Source organism: Lissotriton vulgaris, chromosome 6 (genome assembly GCF_964263255.1).
Source record: "Lissotriton vulgaris chromosome 6, aLisVul1.2, whole genome shotgun sequence".
NCBI lineage: Eukaryota > Metazoa > Chordata > Amphibia > Caudata > Salamandridae > Lissotriton > Lissotriton vulgaris.
The window spans coordinates 5,312,115-5,330,380 of NC_141694.1; the positions used below are offsets into that span (position 1 = coordinate 5,312,115).

General features: G+C 43.9%; 1 protein-coding gene across 1 annotated transcript in view; it reads left to right on the top strand.

Annotated features, from left to right (window-relative positions):
• Positions 1-18,266, top strand: part of LOC147706666 (CD5 antigen-like) — a 311,449-nt gene that overhangs the window by 37,915 nt on the left and 255,268 nt on the right. The window contains exon 2 of the mRNA XM_086925112.1: positions 9,426-9,746. Within this exon, the coding sequence (XP_086781238.1) occupies positions 9,426-9,746 (321 nt within the window). The remainder of the gene's footprint in view (positions 1-9,425; positions 9,747-18,266) is intronic.

Here is an 18,266-nt window from a genome sequence, read left to right on the forward strand (position 1 = left end):
ACTATTAATAAGAAAGAGGAATAGAAGATGACTGAGAGGGAGTGAAGAGGAGTCACAGAGTGAAGGGATGAAGGGAATGAGGTTAATATAGAACGATGGAGGAAAAAGGAGTGAGAGAGTAAGTACACAGAAAAACAAAGGAAAGGACTGAGTGAACTGCAGTACAATGAGTGAGAAAGGAAAAAGAGTAAAGGCGAAAAAGAAAGAAAGAGAGGGGAAGAAAACTAAAGCAGTGGTACTGAGAGAATGTGAGAAAGATAAAAAGTGGTGGAAGGGAGAGAGGAAATGCAGACAGTTCAAATTGGATTGAGGAGATGTGAATGAAGTGCAGTAAAGGAACAGCAATGAAACAAAGTTAAAAAAAGGCAGTGTAAATGAGTAAAGAGAGCTAAATAAGGGTGAAAAAGGAAAATTAGTGTAAGACAATGTGAATACAATATAAATTACACAATGCAAACTATAGAATAACTTCTACAATATGTTACATTGTTTATTTTTGCTGTTCTCAGAATATATTGAGTTTCACTTAAATTAGTGAGTTCAAACTCTTCATCATATAACAGCGGGGGGAAAAAAAACACAATCTAAAAGATTGTGTTTAAAAAAACCCATACAAACTTACAACTCATATATGTACACTAATCTTTGATTCACTTACTTTTCCGTGAGGCCAAATAGAAGATAGTGAAGGTCCTTTTGGTGGAAAAAAAGTCTGCTGTGCTCTATAACTTCCATTTCATCGACTTCCTATGAAAAAAGATCTAAGAACATCATACCTTACACTTTCCTTACGGCCAAATTGTGTCAGATATATGAGTATTTTTTACTATGAGATCCACTTACAGTACCTATATGAGATAAATAATTTTAAACATTAGATTAACTAACTAACTAACTTTTATTAACTATTCCCGTCTTCAAAGGCCAATTCCCTTTACTAAAACTTTGGTTTTAAAAACACTAGGTAAGAATTTTTAAAGTCATAAGGCAAACGTTGTTTGTTGTCGAAGGACCGTCATGATAAATAATAGCTACAGTTGTAAAGGTTCTTCCTGAAATTGATAACTGAGAAGCCACAACATTTTTGATACAAGTTGTCAATTTAGTTCCATCAGGTCTACATCGTTGGAAAACTAAAATGATATACTGACCATAACTTTGTATAAATAATGTGGATAGCATTGGACACTTACATTGGGTACACACCATATTATGATCTGCTGCTTTAACTAGATTTTTAAATGACACTGATTTACAGTCTGGTAAAGTCAAATATATAAATCTTTCAGTGTCTATTCTAGTATTACTTGATGAACTACAATTGTGGCAGTCATGCTGCCATTGATAAGAAAGGCTAAAAAGATTATCTACATCTACACCTTCATCTTCCAAAACACCAAACATATACATTAAAAATTCCTGACAATCCTGCTGAATGTTCTGTGAAAATGTATCCTGACCAGAACACATATCTAAAATATTTCGAATTTCTGTTACACTTTCTATTTTTGCTCTATCACTGCTACATTTCTCAAACACAGAATTCAATAAACCACACAATCTTTGATCCCGATTTTCTTCAATCTGTTCTTGTAAAGTTTGAAGAAAAAAAACCTTAACCACTACATTAGCATAGCAGTTGACACCAGAACTATTTTCAAACTGAAATCCAACAACATTTTCATCACAATCCTTTTTCTTTCTGTTTTGAATTACAGTTTCATCTACTTTTTGACTTTTTGCTACTACCTTACTGCAATTATTCTAATTTCTTCTTTTTCGGCCTACCACACGTTTTTCAAACAGAGGATATTGAGGCAAATGTGGAGCATACTCTCTTCTTAACCTATTGTATTCTTTAACACAATCTAGATCTGCACAAATCTTTGTCTCAATCAAGTACAATCCTGATAAAGTTCTGACTCGTGATAATGCCACATATTCCATACCCTCTTTAAACACAGATCTTCCAATGTTCACCAAAGCACTATCTACACTTAAACCTTGAGATTTAATAATTGTCACCGCATATGCCAAACAAACAGGAAACTGTTTTCGGCGAGCATATAAGTCTTTTACTAGCAAACATCTAGCAGAACAACGACTGATTTGTTGTACTTGCTCAATGCTATCAAATTTTATTTTTAAAAATTCTATTCCATCTCTATTTCTATAATTCACAAAATCAACAACATAACCCATTGCTCCATTTACCAGACCTCTTTCAACATTTAAATTCCTTCTCAAAATGATACGACAATTTAAACACACATTCAGAGTCTTTTCAAAAACCAGCTGTCTCTAATGAATCAAATGTTGTTTTCAAATTTTCTGACAAAACAATTGTTGCACCCATATGCTCTATTTTATCTGTTGCTTCCAGTTTCACAATCTCTTCATTTTCTAACTTTAACATTTTGTTGTTGAAGATGGAACATTCTTGCAGAGTTGGCATCAAACATATCCCAGATTTCTTCTCAGTCATTTTTTTTAAAAATATTCTCTGGCAGTTTCTCTTTTTTAATCAGCTCCTATCTTGATAGTTTATGGGTGATTGATCAAAGGGGAGGTTGAGAAAAAAGGGGGGGTCCCAAAACGTGTTTTCTCAATGCATTTTCCATGCGAAAGTTTAGACAAGGCTACATGTGAAACTGCTGAACGGAATTACGCCAAATTTGGCAGGGGGAAATGTCTTGGTCCAGAAAGCACGCTTTTGTAGAAATTGTGTAAATCCGTTCAGTAGTGTTTTGAGATATTAAAGGAAACACTATACATATATCTGGTCGGTGCCTAACTGCTGAGCATGAACTTGCCTCTGATTGGCTGCTGACACTTCAAACCAGGAAGTGTTAGCAGCCATCTTGTGCCTCGCATCGAGTGAAAATATAAAAGAAAGGTTCCGGGGGCAAGTTAATATAGTGGAGCGCTGTCTAATGATGATTTTGACGCAGTGAAGGTTTTAGGTTAATTAACAATAAAGGAGAAACAGGTGAGCGCCAGGCAGCACGACTTCCACTTCAGGATATGAGTAATATGATAACCCTTTCACGCTTCTTGTGGCCACCATTGCTATGCTGTTAGAAGCTAGTTCTCTGTGTGCACCTATCTGCCTTTGCGTGCTAGTACGCTGCTGTGCCTGTACCTCTGCGAGCAGTTGTCCCTCTGCGAGGCTGGGTGCGAACTGTTAATAAGTCACACTACATGAGCATTGGAAAGCCATTTTTTGACTCAGTCCATCAGTTAAGCAAAATAAAGCACAAAGTTCCCCAGAAAGGCTGAGAGGGAAGAGTGTGAAAGTGCATAGGGAAAGCCAAGAGGGGGAGGGAAAGAGGGGAAAACCCCTCTTGGGAACTAGAACCCTCACACACCCAGCAAGCTAGGTGTCATGCTTCATCATATGGGTCCTGTTCCTCGTCAGACTGGCACTGCAATGTCCGACGGGCACCCACGAAGGGGCTCTTTAGTGGAGATCTTTTGTTCCTGCCATATGGTGCATGCGTGTGAGAGGGCAAAAAAGTGTAGGCGTGAGAAGATGGTGGTGATTAAAAAAGGTTGGTCAGTCCACAAGGATTTTTATTAACGTGGCTGACTCCCTTGGTTAAAATGGTGGGAGGGGAGATAGAGCGATACGGAAAATTCAGGCAGAACTATCTACAACCCTTTGGTGAGGTCGACATGTTTCATGCTAAACTAGCAATTCTTCAGGACCATGGTGTCTAGTACTACACAGTGAAATATAGAACTTGTATACAACCTTAACTTGGTTTGTCTGTGATGCAGGCCAATTGGTCCTGCTTCGAATAATGCGACCCTGGGGTGATCCCTAAGGTGCCCCGCAGTCTGCTCCTGTGGGACCTGCACAGGGTAGTCAGGGACCCCAACAGCGTGCGGTCTCAGCCTGCAACACCTACCCCCACGTGGATTCCGTGGCGGATCCGGAGTGACTGGTCCATCAGTTGGCATCTGTCCGAGGCATTTCTAAAAACATACCAGAGTTCTTTCTCTGAGAGATACCCCTTTCACGCTGCGTCTCCCCACAATTGAAGGTAACACACCCTCTTCCCACATCACCATCATACCCCCAACAACCTTCTTGGGCCCGGAAGTGTCCCTGTGCGTTTGAACAAATAAGAATCTTATTCATGTATAGATTTATATAAAAAACATTTTATTTAAACAAATCAACAACAAATAATACTATTTTACAGCGGAGACGTGTCATCGCTGGTCCATTTGTGATTCACAGCCTGGAAGACAAAAAGAAAGATCAGATGGTGCTTCATGCATCCAGCAAAGGAGATAGAGAGAGAGAGAAAGAGTGAGAGAGAGGGAGGTGAGGTTCTTAGATTTCTGACTTCGTCCTGTATTCAGCCGCCATTTTGTGTCTTGTCACCATTTTGTGTTGCCCTCACTCAGGCAGCACGGCGGACGGAGTGTTTTTGCTTTTCCAAGCTGCTGCATGTCTTTTAAGTTAAAGAGTAACTCTTTTGCCCTTGTTTACAAAACCGATGTCAGGGTCTGGTCGAGTTCGTTAATCCATGTCTGAGTTGATTGATCCCCGTCTCGACTGACTATTTGCCTTCTTCTATTCTTTCCTTACATTATCTTTTCCGACTGGCCTTCGCTATTCTCTCCTTTTCTCCTGTTATACAACTATCCTTTGAGGCACACAAATATGTACTGCCACCTGCAAATTAGATTGTTGGTACTAGTACTGATTAATTTGTTGGGAGGGGTAGCACACGGGGTCTGAGGGAGGGGCGCATTTGAGACACCTGATAGCTTGATTTCCAACTTTTCTTATTGGTCCGTTTTGTATGTGAAAGGAGTAAACTCTGTAAATGTGTTTCCTATAAAAGATTGTGAGCCACGGATTGAAGTGGCAGTCTCCTCAGAACGCACCTTGCGTGTATCTTCTGGGATAACTGTGCTTGGCTGCAGCTAATAAACCTGGTTTTCCACGCTCAACAGAGTGTCTCGTGTCTCTGTTCGACAAGGCAGGTAAACTCTGGGATTTAAGGCGTGCCCTGTGCCGCCAGGCCCATAAGGCCCGGTTCTCCAGAGAGAGGGGAAGAGAGAGAGAGTGAGAGAGATGAAGACAGAGAAAGAGAGAAAGAGAGAGAGAGGGAAAGAGTATGATACAAGAAAGAGAAACAGTGTGAGAGAGAGGAAGACAGAGAGAGAAAGTGTGAGAGAGTGTTGGAAATAAAGAGTAAGCTTCAAGGAAGAGAGAAACAGTGTGAGAGAGAGAACAAGAGAGAAAGAAAGAAAGAGTAAGATTCAAGGAAGAGAGAAAGAGAGAATCAGTGTGAGGGAGAGGGAGAGAGATAGAACGAGTGAGAGAGGAAGACAGAGAGAAAGACTGAGAGAGGAAGCGAGAAAGAGTGAGAGAGAGGAAGCCAGCCAAAGAGGGAAAGAGTGAGACAGAGAGGAAGACAACGAGTGAAACAGTAAGAGAGAGAGAAAAAGAGAGAAACAGTGTGAGAGAGAGGAAGAGAGAGAGAGATACAGAGTTAGAGAGACGAAGAGAGAAAGAAAGAATGCAACAGAGAAAAAGAGAAAGTGTGAGAGAGAGAAAGCAAGAGATGGAGAGGGAGTGTTGACAGTGGAGAAAATCTTTGCAGCTCACCTTTGTGCCACCAGTGTGTTTCCAACCGTGTGCCGGGAGATAGTGCAGCCCTCAAGTTTAGTGATCTGAAAGATAATATAGAATTAGTATTTGCAGAGTACAGACAACTGCACACGCGTAATTCTCTGTTTCGCTAATGCGCAATGTGGTTGGTGCACCCCATCCACTCCCACTGCTTGGAGGTGCCTGTGTGCTCTTGTGCGCACAGACTGCTGCACACTATCCACTCGCAGATCCCAGAGGTGACTGCTTGCTGCTGCGGCGAGCAGCATGTGTAAGAGGGTCCACCATGTGCCGAAGCAACCTTCTCAGGCGTTGGGTACTCGCAGTAAAGCAGAGCGCACAATTCAGAGTGGGTGTTGATTTGCAGGATGGCCACGCATCATTGCCAACTTTTTGCTCGTACAGCTCTGGTGGTGTTGGGGGGGGGGTGAATGTTGATTCATGATTCACAGCCTGCTAGATAAAAAGCAAGATAAGATTGTATGTCATGCATATATCAAAGAAGAAAGGAAGAGAGAGAGGAAGAAAGAAAGAGTGAGCAGAAGACAGAGAGAAAGGGAGAAATAGTGAGAGGATGAGAAGAGAAAAGAAAGAAAGTGGGGAAAACAGAAAGTAAGAGTGAGAAAGACAAAGAGAGAGAAACAGTGAGAGAGAAAGAGAGAAAGAAAGAGGGAAATAATATGAGAAAGAGGAACAGAGAAAGAGAGGAAAAGTGAGAGAGAGAAACAGAGAGAGAGGAAGAGAGAGAGAGCAAGAGACAAACAGTGTAATAGGAAGAGGGAGATAGAAAGAGTGTGAGGGAGAGAAATGAAGAGATGATGAAGGATACTGAGTGTCCAAACTGGGGACAAAACCATCACAGCTTACCTTTACGCCACAGCTCTGTCTTCAACCACGTGCGCGACCTAGTGGCTTCCACATCTGAAAGATAGTACAGAATTAGTAATGGCAGAACAGGGTTGGTTTAGAATTCAAAATCTATCTGGGCACGCTAAAAAAAAGTGGCCCACATTTGCATATTGCCTGTCCTCAAAACACTGCTTCGGCGACATTTTATTTAAAAAAGGGGGGGTGGAGGAGATACAAAAAAATGCATAAATTCGTTTACACTGGTGACTTAAAAACAAGTGAGGCCACTTCTGCTCAGGCCTCCTGCCCTGCTAGGTATGCATACATTAATGGGCCGGCCCTGTGAGAGAAAGAAAGTTACACCTCTGCCTGTTGCTAAACGTGAAGTAACGATGCCCATCTGCCTCCAGAAAGGTCATCTAGACACCCACTGGGACTCTGGCTGTATCCGAAGAACAGCAACAACGCCCAAATCTGCCTCCCAGACTGCTTGAAAAAGCAGCCAACAGTTGGATCTGGGCACCGCTCCACGGGCATTACTCCAGTGCCCACGTTACCAATCCAACACTGTGGTAGAGTCTATACGAGTGCGTACGTCTAAATCGCTCTGCCGTCTTTCTGCATTCAGGCTGCTGTATCCCATCTACTCCCGCTGCCCAGAGGTATCTGCCCAATGCTGCGCACTAAGGCCTCACTGCTCACCTTTTCATAGTCACGGCACCCTCCGTATCATGCAGCTCCGTTCTGCAAGCTAACAGGTCTCACATTTGTTACTGAGTCATGATATCAACATTGCAGAGGACCCTACTAGCGCACCTATCATCATCACAGGTTGTGCACCCGCTCAGTGCTTGCGGTGCTACTAACTCAGTGAGAAGTGAGGTCATACACTCTAAACTCTAAAATGGCATAGAGCACATGCAACCAGTCTTTTATATTAGCAGGGTCACGTGTCTTGTGACGCCTGTGCTGAATGGGTGTTGTGTGGGTGCATACCAGCCGTGAGGGAGTGGCTGTGGCATCAGTGTTGCCAGATTGGGCTAGATCACGCACAAATGGTCTATATTTTTTTCTATTTGTGTGGCAACATTTTGTTTGTGCTAGTTGCCAGATTATAAATATATATACAGTGCTCCAGCAAAGTAGTATGTTAAAGTGCTTTATTAGACAAATATTTACGTTGCATCCTGCAGCAAAATCAATTCCAATGCATTGACCACTTGCTTGATGCTGTCCCTGCCCCTACTTCCCTAAAGTAGCAATATTGGGCTAGTTCAGGCTACTTTTTGATTGGCTATGGGCTATAGAAAGCTTAAAAAATCGGACAACACTGGATGCAGGTGTCCGTGTTGGAGTGCTACATCACCCGGTTTGCAAAAGTCAAATTGTCCCTCTGTGAGCCAAGTCCAACAATATGGCCAACATGTAAGGTACACCCCCATTTTAAAAAAAACCCACACTGGACCCTTCCTCCCTTGACAACTATAGACCTATATCCATCATGCTCTCTCTGCTTCACTGAAAAAACTAAAGGTTTAAAGAAGATTATAATTAGAAATTAGCATTTAAAAAACCTTAGAAATTCACTGAAAAAATGTTAAGTTTCAGGGACCTTACAGTTACAAATTAGCATTTAGTTGTACATTTCACTCATTCAAAACCATAGAAATTCCACTGTTATAGTTAGTTGAGCTAACTATAACTTGCACCCCTGCAATGCACTGCTGCAAATATTACATCATTCATGACATGGTCAGTGACATCACTGGTGACATCACTAAAGACATCTCAAATATCATCAAATGACGTTAGAGTAGAGCCACAGGAAATTATGCGCAGTGGCTAAAAAGTGTAGACATGTGATGTAAAACACTGAGTCTATACACTATGTCTGTGCGTTATTCCTTTCCGTGCTTGCTTTTGTAAATATCACAACACTCAAAATACAGATATGAATATGAATTATATTAAATATTCTGATCTCTTCATCCATAACATTCACATTCTATCTCTTAGTTTTGTGAACAGTAAAGATTTATTTTCCAGACCCTTCTCAATCACTCTCTTTCTCTCTGCCTCTCGTGGCCTCTCTCTCCCTTTCTCTCTCTTCTTCTACCCTTTCAATTGTTCATGTTTGCTCTTGTTCGCCCTCCGTCTTTTTCTTTCCCTCTTTTCTCTCTCTTCTTTGCTCTACTTGTCTCTTGCTCTCTCTCACTTTTTCTTTCTCTTCCTATCTCTCTTCTCACAATCTCCCTCTCTTTTACTATTTCACCCTCTATTTTCTCTCATGCTCTCTCTTCTTCTCTTTCTCTTCCCCCCCCTGTTTCACACTTCTGTTTTTTCTCTCTTGATCTGTCACTAATTCTCTTTCTTTTTCTCCCACTCTCCTTCTCTCTTCCTTCACATTTTATATCTTTCACTCCCTATTTCCTTCTCTTGTACTCTATCTCTTTCTGTCTCTTTGTCTTTTTCTCGCCCTCCATTTCGCTTGTTCTCACTCCTTCTCTTGTGCTCTTGATTCCCTTTATTCCTCCCTCTCTTGGTCCCTGTTCCGCTCTACCGCTCTCTTACTCCATATCCAAATCTCTATCTTACCTGTTCTCTCACTGTCTCTATCTTTTTCTAACCCCAGCTTCTCTTATCCTCTCTCTTTCTCTCTTTCTTTGTTCTCTCCCCACTTTCTCTCATTCTTACTCTTTCTTTTTTGGTCTCACCCTCTTTTTTCTCCTGCTTACTCTTGTTCTCTCTTTCTCCCTCTCTCTACCTCTTGCTCTATCTTTATCTTTCTCTGTCTCTTCCATTTTCTCTCTCTCTCACCCTCCTCCCTGCCTCCCTGTGATTGGGTGAGATTGAAATGAGGGCACTGTGCTGGGAGTTGCACTTAATATATACATTTATGGTTTGAAATATAGTAAACGTTTAATTTCTCTCTCTTTCATTGCAGTTGATACAGATTTTGTTCGCCTCTCTAATTCTGCGGATCCTTGTGCTGGGCTTGTGCTGGTTACGACAAATACCATAGAAGGAACAATTTGTGACTTGTATTGGGATATGAATGATGCCGCTGTGGTCTGCAGACAGCTGGGGTGTGGAGTGCCAATCTCAGCGCCTGGAGGGTCTGCCTTTGGAGCCCTACGAAACAAGATTCCTAGAATATCCAATGTGGGCTGCAGAGGAGATGAGTCTAGTGTATTACAGTGTTCCTACAGCTCCAAACCACAACCATCTTGTGATAAAAAAAGGGATGCATCCGTACACTGCACAGGTAAGAATCGAGTCAGTTCCCACAAAGTATTTCTGACAAATCAGACATTTAGTCAAAATGTGGGTGAAAACCTATTGGAGTAAATTGTACACTTTTGGTTTGTGGAATTCGTGTTTCTTGGGTGTGTTCTACACAAACTCTTAATTCTCTCCTACTTCCCAAATTCTAACCAGGAGGAAAGTTATTCAGTTGGCAATAAAGATCTGGCTCTCCCAGTTATTGGCCTTCCAATTTGTGCCCTCTTGAAAAAAAAAAAATTTTCTTCTAAAAACTGGTTTGTAACATCTTTGCCAATAGCGGGCATACACTGTAGATTCAAAAAGTGAAGTTTATATTAAAGGTTTTTGCATTTTTGACCCCAGACTCAGATTCCTCAAAAGTTGGCCATCTCTATGGGGTTGATGAAGGAGTTATATCAACCCTAAGGGATCTAGGTCTGAATGTTGAAATAATTCCACCTCCGTTTTCCTCTTCATCCTTTATCGTCATATCTTTATGATATATAGTCTTTTATTAATGCTTGATCATCTTTTCGAAATCCTACCTCTCTTAAAGTAATTATTCTGGATTTTAACTTAGATATTTCATCTAACACAGCACTTTAATGCAGCCAAAGTTGCAATAAATGTATCACCCCATTCAAAAGCTGGTGCTAACAGCCCATAACACCAGTTTACCCGCTATAGCCACAGACGACCCTGGGAACCATCACTAATGAGATGCAGAGTAGGTGTTGCCGTGCAAAAAGCAGCGACAATACCAATCCGCAACATTCTCAATGACAAGCCAGTTCGACGATACACATGTCCCACTTCTGCCCCCTGGAAACACTGCATACAATAGGCGCAACATAAAGCGCACATATGCCACCAATGTGCAGGCACTAGTGAACCAATGGGGAATCTCTACCAACGTCGCCGCCAACCACCCAGGCAGTGTGCATGATGCATACACTTCCGACAGCCATCATCAACCTGTGATACCAGGATGGTGCCCACGGAAATGCACTGCTCGTTGGCCAAATACCAAATGCACACACCACTCACATCAACTCCACAATCATGCAACTCACAACACAGGAAATGCACATGTTACAAGCTCACATACAGCATGCACATCCACCAGCCACAACAGCACAGCTCACTTTAGGAACGTGGCCCAGCCATGTCCATTAGCCATCAACGGCATGACACCTCAGCCACAAAATAGCAGAATGTCGTAAGAGGTGGGGACGAGGCATGTGCAAAGGAGGCAAGTGACAGAGGAATGAGAATTTACACAATGCCAAGTGTGGAGTGGATGTGAGGGCCAGACTGCAGTATGTCAGACCACACATACATATCTATATCGACACACACTAATGGTGCTTGGATTGTTGTGGACAGTGGACGCAACCATGTCACCCCATCCAGTGGGGAAGATCACGGGAATGTAGCTTGTTACGTTCCCACCTCTTTGCGTGGGCGGAGTGGGCTGGGTCGGTGTAAGCCAGCCTTGAGTAGGGGTGTGAATAAAAGGCATGTAACTCTGGGTGTGGTCCTCTTCTGGAATACCCAACATCTCTGCCAGGGTGGAAACTCTCACCCCGCCACGAGGCTGACACAGTCACCGTGAACAGGGTTGCCTGTTATCCTCTGCACCTGCTGCACCCGGAGACGCTGGTACCCTAAACTGTCTTACCCGCCCCAGTGCACCCAGGCCACAATGCCCAATTGGCGACAACAGCGTGTGTCGAAGAGACCCCACCACATGCCGATGCATGCTCCGAGCCCGATGCCCGTGACCATGGCAACCTGCTACGACTGTCACGGCCTCTGCGAGCAAGGCACGCAGTACTCCTTTCTTGTTTATTTAATCAACCGGCTGACACAGCAGACTTGTAGGTCACACATCTGGAACTGAGTCTTGATTACACCATGGCAGAGGACAATGTTAATGGCTGACTTAAAAATCACTATACTTCCTTCGAGGTAGTGCCACCAAGTCTGTGCATAGCATCACAACCACACGTGCATGTGGGCCCAGGCGGACTACTGCCCGCGGCCTACTCTGCTCTCGAGTAGGTCACAGAAATGGAACTGGACATTGATTTTTTAAAGGCAGAATACATATCATTGCATGCAGGAGAGGCGTAAGAAAATGTAGCGTTGCAGTCAGGAGGGAAAAAAAATCATTAAGGAGGTGTTCGAACACTACCGTCAACTGCCCTGGTATCACTAACTCTGGCTGTGAGCCACTGCTGACTGCTGCCTCTTGCCTACACTGCGGTCCAGTAGGTCACAGAGTACTGATTTGGCAATTACCGAGTTCATATCAGTGTACCAGCATCATCAAAGACTGCATCCCCTCTCAGCCCCGGTTCCACTAATCCTATTCCCCGAAATTCATGGACACCCTCTGGTTGAACATTTGTGGCGTCTGAATCTATGGACAAGGTGGTAGTTTTCATCCTCATGCAGCTGACACCAAATTGGTGGTGGAAATGAGGCTGTTGCTTTCCACTCCCCCATTTGCTGTTTCCGGATAAGATCAGACCTCTTCATTATGCCCTGGAGTACACCTTCCACTGTTCACCGCAACCCTCTGCAACATTCTCCATGGTCCTCGATGAGGACCTACTCAGTCCGTGTGGCCCCACCTCAGTGGACTGCAAGTCACCGCCCGTGGCATGGTGCCTGTGCTGGCTGCTGTGCATCCGGGGCCACTAACTCTGTGCTGGTCAGGTCCGGGACCCCTTCTTCTAAGATATTGGATGGCCTCCGTCGTGATGGTCATGGGGTCATCAATGCCATGTGTCTGTGGCCCTCTGCTGCTCGCTGCCTCCGGCCACAAATGCGGCCCACCAGGGCTCACACATCAAATTGAGTTAAGACTGGCCCGGATGCAGCATCACCACAGAAGGCACACACTACCATCGCCAGGACTACCTGCAACTGCATCTGCCAGAGTGCAAAACGGTGGTACTGGCAGACTGACGGAGTTGCTCACACCTGTAATTGATGCCATCATCTGCCTGATCCCCTGCTCAGCACTCCAACTGCCACTGACTCAGTGCACCGCGACTCCTAGACCGTTGCTGATTGAGTTTTGTGCTGTGGAGAGGTTACACTGCAATGTCACCTCAGGCAATGTGGGAGACCTAGGACGATGATGAGGAAGATGATGCAGGTCTAACACACCCCACTGCATCTGCATCAGGGATCTCCCGAATGGACCCAATCCTAGTCATTTTCAACACATGTGTGCGCTCAGCTCTAGTGTCCCAACCTCAGTGCACAGCAACTCACGGACACTTCTCTTTGCATGTTGGGTGCCCTCTGTACTTGCTCCGGCTCCCTCCATGCTGCTCAGCAGTTGTCTCTGTAATGTTAGTGTTTTCAGTTTCCATTTTAATGGTGTTCACTCTTCAAGTTGCTGCCAGCACCAAGCTCTCCATGCGGGCTGGCTTACACTCACCCCACACACATCCAGCACAGGCTTCACTGTACATGTGGCCCTGCCAATAAAGGGGCCGGGCGCACGTGCCCGTAGCCAGTTCAACATAATATCTCTGTGTGTCCCTGTGGTCTTGTTTTGTCCCTATATCTGTGTGTGTCCCTGTGGTCTTGTTGTAGGCATGGGGGTCCTGGGCCCTATGACATTCCATTATGCTGTTTACTGCGGGTGCAGACATGTCACAGTTGGCAGCGGGTTAGACCTTGGACATGTAGCTTTGTCGTCACCCACTCAATTTGTAAGTGGAGATGCCTGGGCCGTCGTACACAGAGCCAACGTGGGTATGTGACTGATATTTCCGTGTCCCAGGCGTGGTTCTGTACTGGGAATGTGCATCTGCATGTGTCACTATGGTAGTGTGGGTCTCCTTTGTGGGGTGTAGGTGGTCCATGAAGGATATTTGGCACCCACGTATGTGATCTACTTCAGTTTCCATGGGTTCAGACCCTACCCCGCACCTGTTTGTCCACCTCCTTTTGGCGTTCCGACACCTGGCATTGGAATGACGTGTGCGGGTGCAAGTATTGTGCAAGTATTGTGAGCCAGCCATTCTTGCGGGTGCTTCGTGCTGTGTGGTCTGTTGCAGGGTCTGTGCTCTCCTCTAAGTGGCTTGGCTGCCCTGGTCCTGGTGGTGAGTTGCATGGGATGTCCATGGGCTGTTGTAGGGCGTCGGTGTCGAAGGTGTGGTGGTCCTCTCTGGCATCACTGATGTGTGGTCTTCTGTGCTCTGTTATGTTTTATTATGTTATGTTAAGTTTATTTGAAAAGCGCATCGGTTACCCAAGGGTATCCTGATGCTTGTTACCTGTCCTTTCAGCTATCAACAACAAAGAAGAAAATGACGTATTAAACAGCCACATTTTCAAGGCTTTTCTAAAAGCCAGAAGATCTGTGGCATTTCTGAGGTGGGCCGGGAGGTCATTCCAGGCCTTAGCAGCTCCGAAGACAAATCTTTGTCCTCCCTATGATACTTTTTTTTGTGGACGGACTGTGACCATTTTGGCTCCTGAGGAGCGCTGATTTCTTTTGGGTATATACCAGTTAATTTGTTTCTGTAAATAATCAGGTCAGTACCTTGGAGTGCTTTGAATACAGTACACAGAGACTTGACAAACACTCGATTCCTCACCAGAAGCCAGTGTAGTTTTTTAATTTCGTTGGAGCTCGCGGCAAACTTAGGCATCCTGCTGAGTAATATGGAGGCCGCGTTTTGTATCATTTGGAGTTTATTTATAAAACATTCTTGAATGTTTAAGAAAAGGCTGCTGCAGTAATCAAGCCTTGACAAAACAAGAGAGGTAACTACCGTACTGTTTGCCGGCTCCCAGCTGGCAAAAACTGCAGTATTGTTTTTACTGTTTTAGAATAAAGGCAGTTGATGATGAGACTGCAGTGACTTGATCGCCCAAGTTTAGTTTATCGTCTATTAAAACTCCACGTTTTTTTTCCTTTTTTCATGGGGACAAGAAGTGATTCCATTGTTGACGGGCACCAGTTTGTGTTCAAGAATTTGGGACCATTCCTGAATACTATGACTTCTGTTTTGCCTGAATTAAGCTTTAGGCAATTATTCGCCATCCAACTGCCCACTACTTCTATGCAGTCATGTAAACGATTTTCCATGCCGACATCCTGTCCTGGCAGCAGAGACACCACAATTTGGGTGTCATCCAAGTAGGAGGTGAGTTCAAAGCGAAATGTGTTAATAATAGGGGCCAGGGAAGAAACATAAACATAAGAACAAAGTCAGGCTCAATGATGACCACTGCTGAACACCGAAGGGCAGAACACAGGGTTTTGATTGATATACGCCCGGAGATACCACTTGCAGTCTATCAGTAAGAAAGGACTGCAAGAGTTTCCATGCCTTGTTCTGGAGTCCGCATGACCTTAATCGGTCCATCAAAAGATCATGATGGACCGTATCAAAGGCTGCAGATAAATCCATTAGTATCAAGGCAGACTTTCTGCCTTGGTCAACTGTTTTCCTAATCTCATCTGTTGTTTTTATAAGAGCTGACTCCATGCTATGACCTACTCTGAAGCCATATTGAGTCAGATCCAGAGCTTGGGTCTGTTGAAGAAAGGCACTTAGTTGTATGTTTAATGCTTTTTCTATTAATTCAGCTGGTAGAGGGAGCCGTAAGATGGGGCCAAAACTATTGGGGGACTTTTTCAGTTGGGGTGAAATCGAAGCCACCTTCCACAGCTTGGAAAAATGCCCCGTATCAATCATATCATTAAAAATGGAGGTGAGTGCCAGGGTGATCGGTTCCACTGCAAATTTGGCCACGGCCACTGGGCAAGGATCATACGGTGACCCTGATCTATCTGCTTTGAGAAGGCTGTGCATTTGTTCCATGGATAAGGCCTCAAAACTGTCAAGGATGCAGGGTGATACTTTGGGGAGCTTATGGTCCTCCTTCCCTAAGATACTCCTACTGCACTAGAGCCATTCAGTGCTAAGAAAATAACTTTCACTTTGTTCAAGAAAAAATTGGCAATATTTTCACAAAGTTCCTGACTGAACTGAACTGTAGCCGGGTGCGGAGACACCAAGTTTGAAACTGTTCTGAACTGTTCTTTGGCCAAGTTTTTTGTCAAATCTATTTTACTGGCAAAGGCTTTTTGTGTAGTGGTAAACAGAAGTTGCTTATAGATCAGTAGGCTGTTTTTATAGGCCTTCTTTTCTGTTTCCTTATTCTCTTTCCTCCAAGTATGCTCAAGACATTTACACTTGAGTTTTTCACTTTTCAATTCTTCTGTAAACCATGGAGCGGAAGGGGACGATCTCTTGGGAGTAATACTAATAACTAGAGCTAGTTTAGAGCAGGCATTCTCCACCCATTTAGTATATGTGATTGTCCTTTCCTCCACCCCCAAATGCATTTGGGTTGTTGTTGAGGTGAGAAGTTCCTGTAGCGCATTTCCGTCCATTTTGTTCCAATGTCTAAAATCAATCTCCTTCTTAATACGAGCTGCACCTGTGCACTGGCCCCTGAGGGCTAGCTCAAACTGAGCAGCCGCGTGACGAGGGGCAATAACCCAGTGAACTAGAGACCTGGATGGTTTGTAAAAATACCATCAAGGGTATGTCCATCCACATGAGTAGGGCCTACTAACTGCTGCCGAAGATCTACACTGTTCATCGTATTGAGAAGAGTGACTGTATCCACTCCGGAGAGAGCCTTCAAGTTATAATTGAAATCCCCCAGGATAGTATAAGGGTCCGAGCAAATGCTATCTTCCAACAAATTTCCAATTAATGTAGAAAAGGGGTTTCTAATTCTTGGTGGTCTGTAAATTAAGATGCCTTTGAAAGTATGAAGATGGAATAGACTGAAATTGAATGACAAAGCCTTGCAAACTGTGTTGGGTGTTGGGTGGAGAACCGCCTTCATAGAACTGGGGTAAATGAGTGCCAAACCTCTCCCTTTTTTACCAGACCTATTCAAGGTGTGGCAAGCAAATCCTGGCGGAGTAGCCTTCACCAGGTCCGGCACTGAAGGCTCATCAGTCCATGACTCTGTAATAAATGCCAAATTTATATTCTTTTCCCCAATAAGCCTAGCACACTTGGTGCTGTGTTTAACCAGTGATCTTGCATTTATCAGAATGCACTTGAAAACTGAGGGGCATATTATCAAGGGGGTTTATCTCCGCTTTTTTGGCTTTAAAATCCAAGAAAGCGGAGATAAAATTATCTCCCTATTACCAAGCTGTCGCTAACACCAGTTAGCGACAGCTAATAGGAGATAGCACCATCTTGGGCCCCGCTTTGCATGTCAGTGATATTTATCACTAATGACATGCAAAGTGGGCGTGCCAAGATGTTAGCGACTGGAAACAGTCGCTAACATCGCTATCTCCTATTACCAACTTTTTGAGATATTCGCGCTAAGCGCGAATATCTCCAAAAGCTAACACCTGCCCTGAGCAGTTCTTAGCCATGTTATCCAATGGGAGGTGGATAACATGGCTAAGAGCATTTGCTCGATAATGCATGAATATCGCTGACTTTTCAGCGATATTCATGCATTGCGGCCGTTTTTTATCGCATTTGCGATAAACCTTGCTAATAGCAAGGTTTATCTGCGATAAAAATCGCCGATGTGCGGCGATAATATTTGTCTCTAAACAAGCCAGAGACAAAAATTATCGCTAGTTGTTGGTAATATGCCCCTAAGTTATTGTGCGCCATTGTCTCAGCCCTGATATCCCTCAAATCCTTAGTATTGGATCTTTGAGAGAGTGATTTTACATTTAAAACAAGTCACCAGCTGGGAATTAGGCTTAGAGTCAAAAGAAAGGCATACACTATCCACCTTCTTTCCAACCCTGTTCAGTCCTAGCAAAGCTGCTCTAGAATAGTTAATACGAGTACGAGTGACCTCTGAGTGGCAGGGGTCCTGGCACTGAGCGCGGGCTGTTCGCGCGGCCGGGTGCAGACGGGCTTGCTCTCACACCATTGGGCCATTTATAGTGTTGAAGCAAATAATCTTGACTGCTCACCCCGAATACATCCAAGATGCAGTCCTGCCTAAAAATGTGGAAGATACCTCGGAATATCAGGGATCAGAATCTTAAGTAGCAATTAGTAAACACACAATATTAACAACCACAATCAGGGTCCCGCTAATAACAATTTAAAAGGATTTAAAACAGCTGTGTCTGAGCAAGTTGTCTCCCCTTGTACCCCCTTTTAAGAATTAATACAAGAACGTACAAAATACACAAGTTAGTGCAAATTATGCAGATGTGCAAGCAGGATGAAAAGCTGTTCCCGGCTCAAGCCTCAGGAGAGATAACACTGCGTGCTCGCGCCATTGGGCCTGTTATAGTGGTGAAGTAAATAATCTTGACTGCTCACCCTAAATACATCCAAGATTGCGGCCCTGCCTAAAAATGCAAAAGAGACCTCGGAATATCAAGGATCATAATCTCTAGTGGCAGTAAGAAAAGACAATATTAGCAACCAAAATCAGGGTGCCGTTAATAACAATTTAAAATGATTTCAGACAGCTG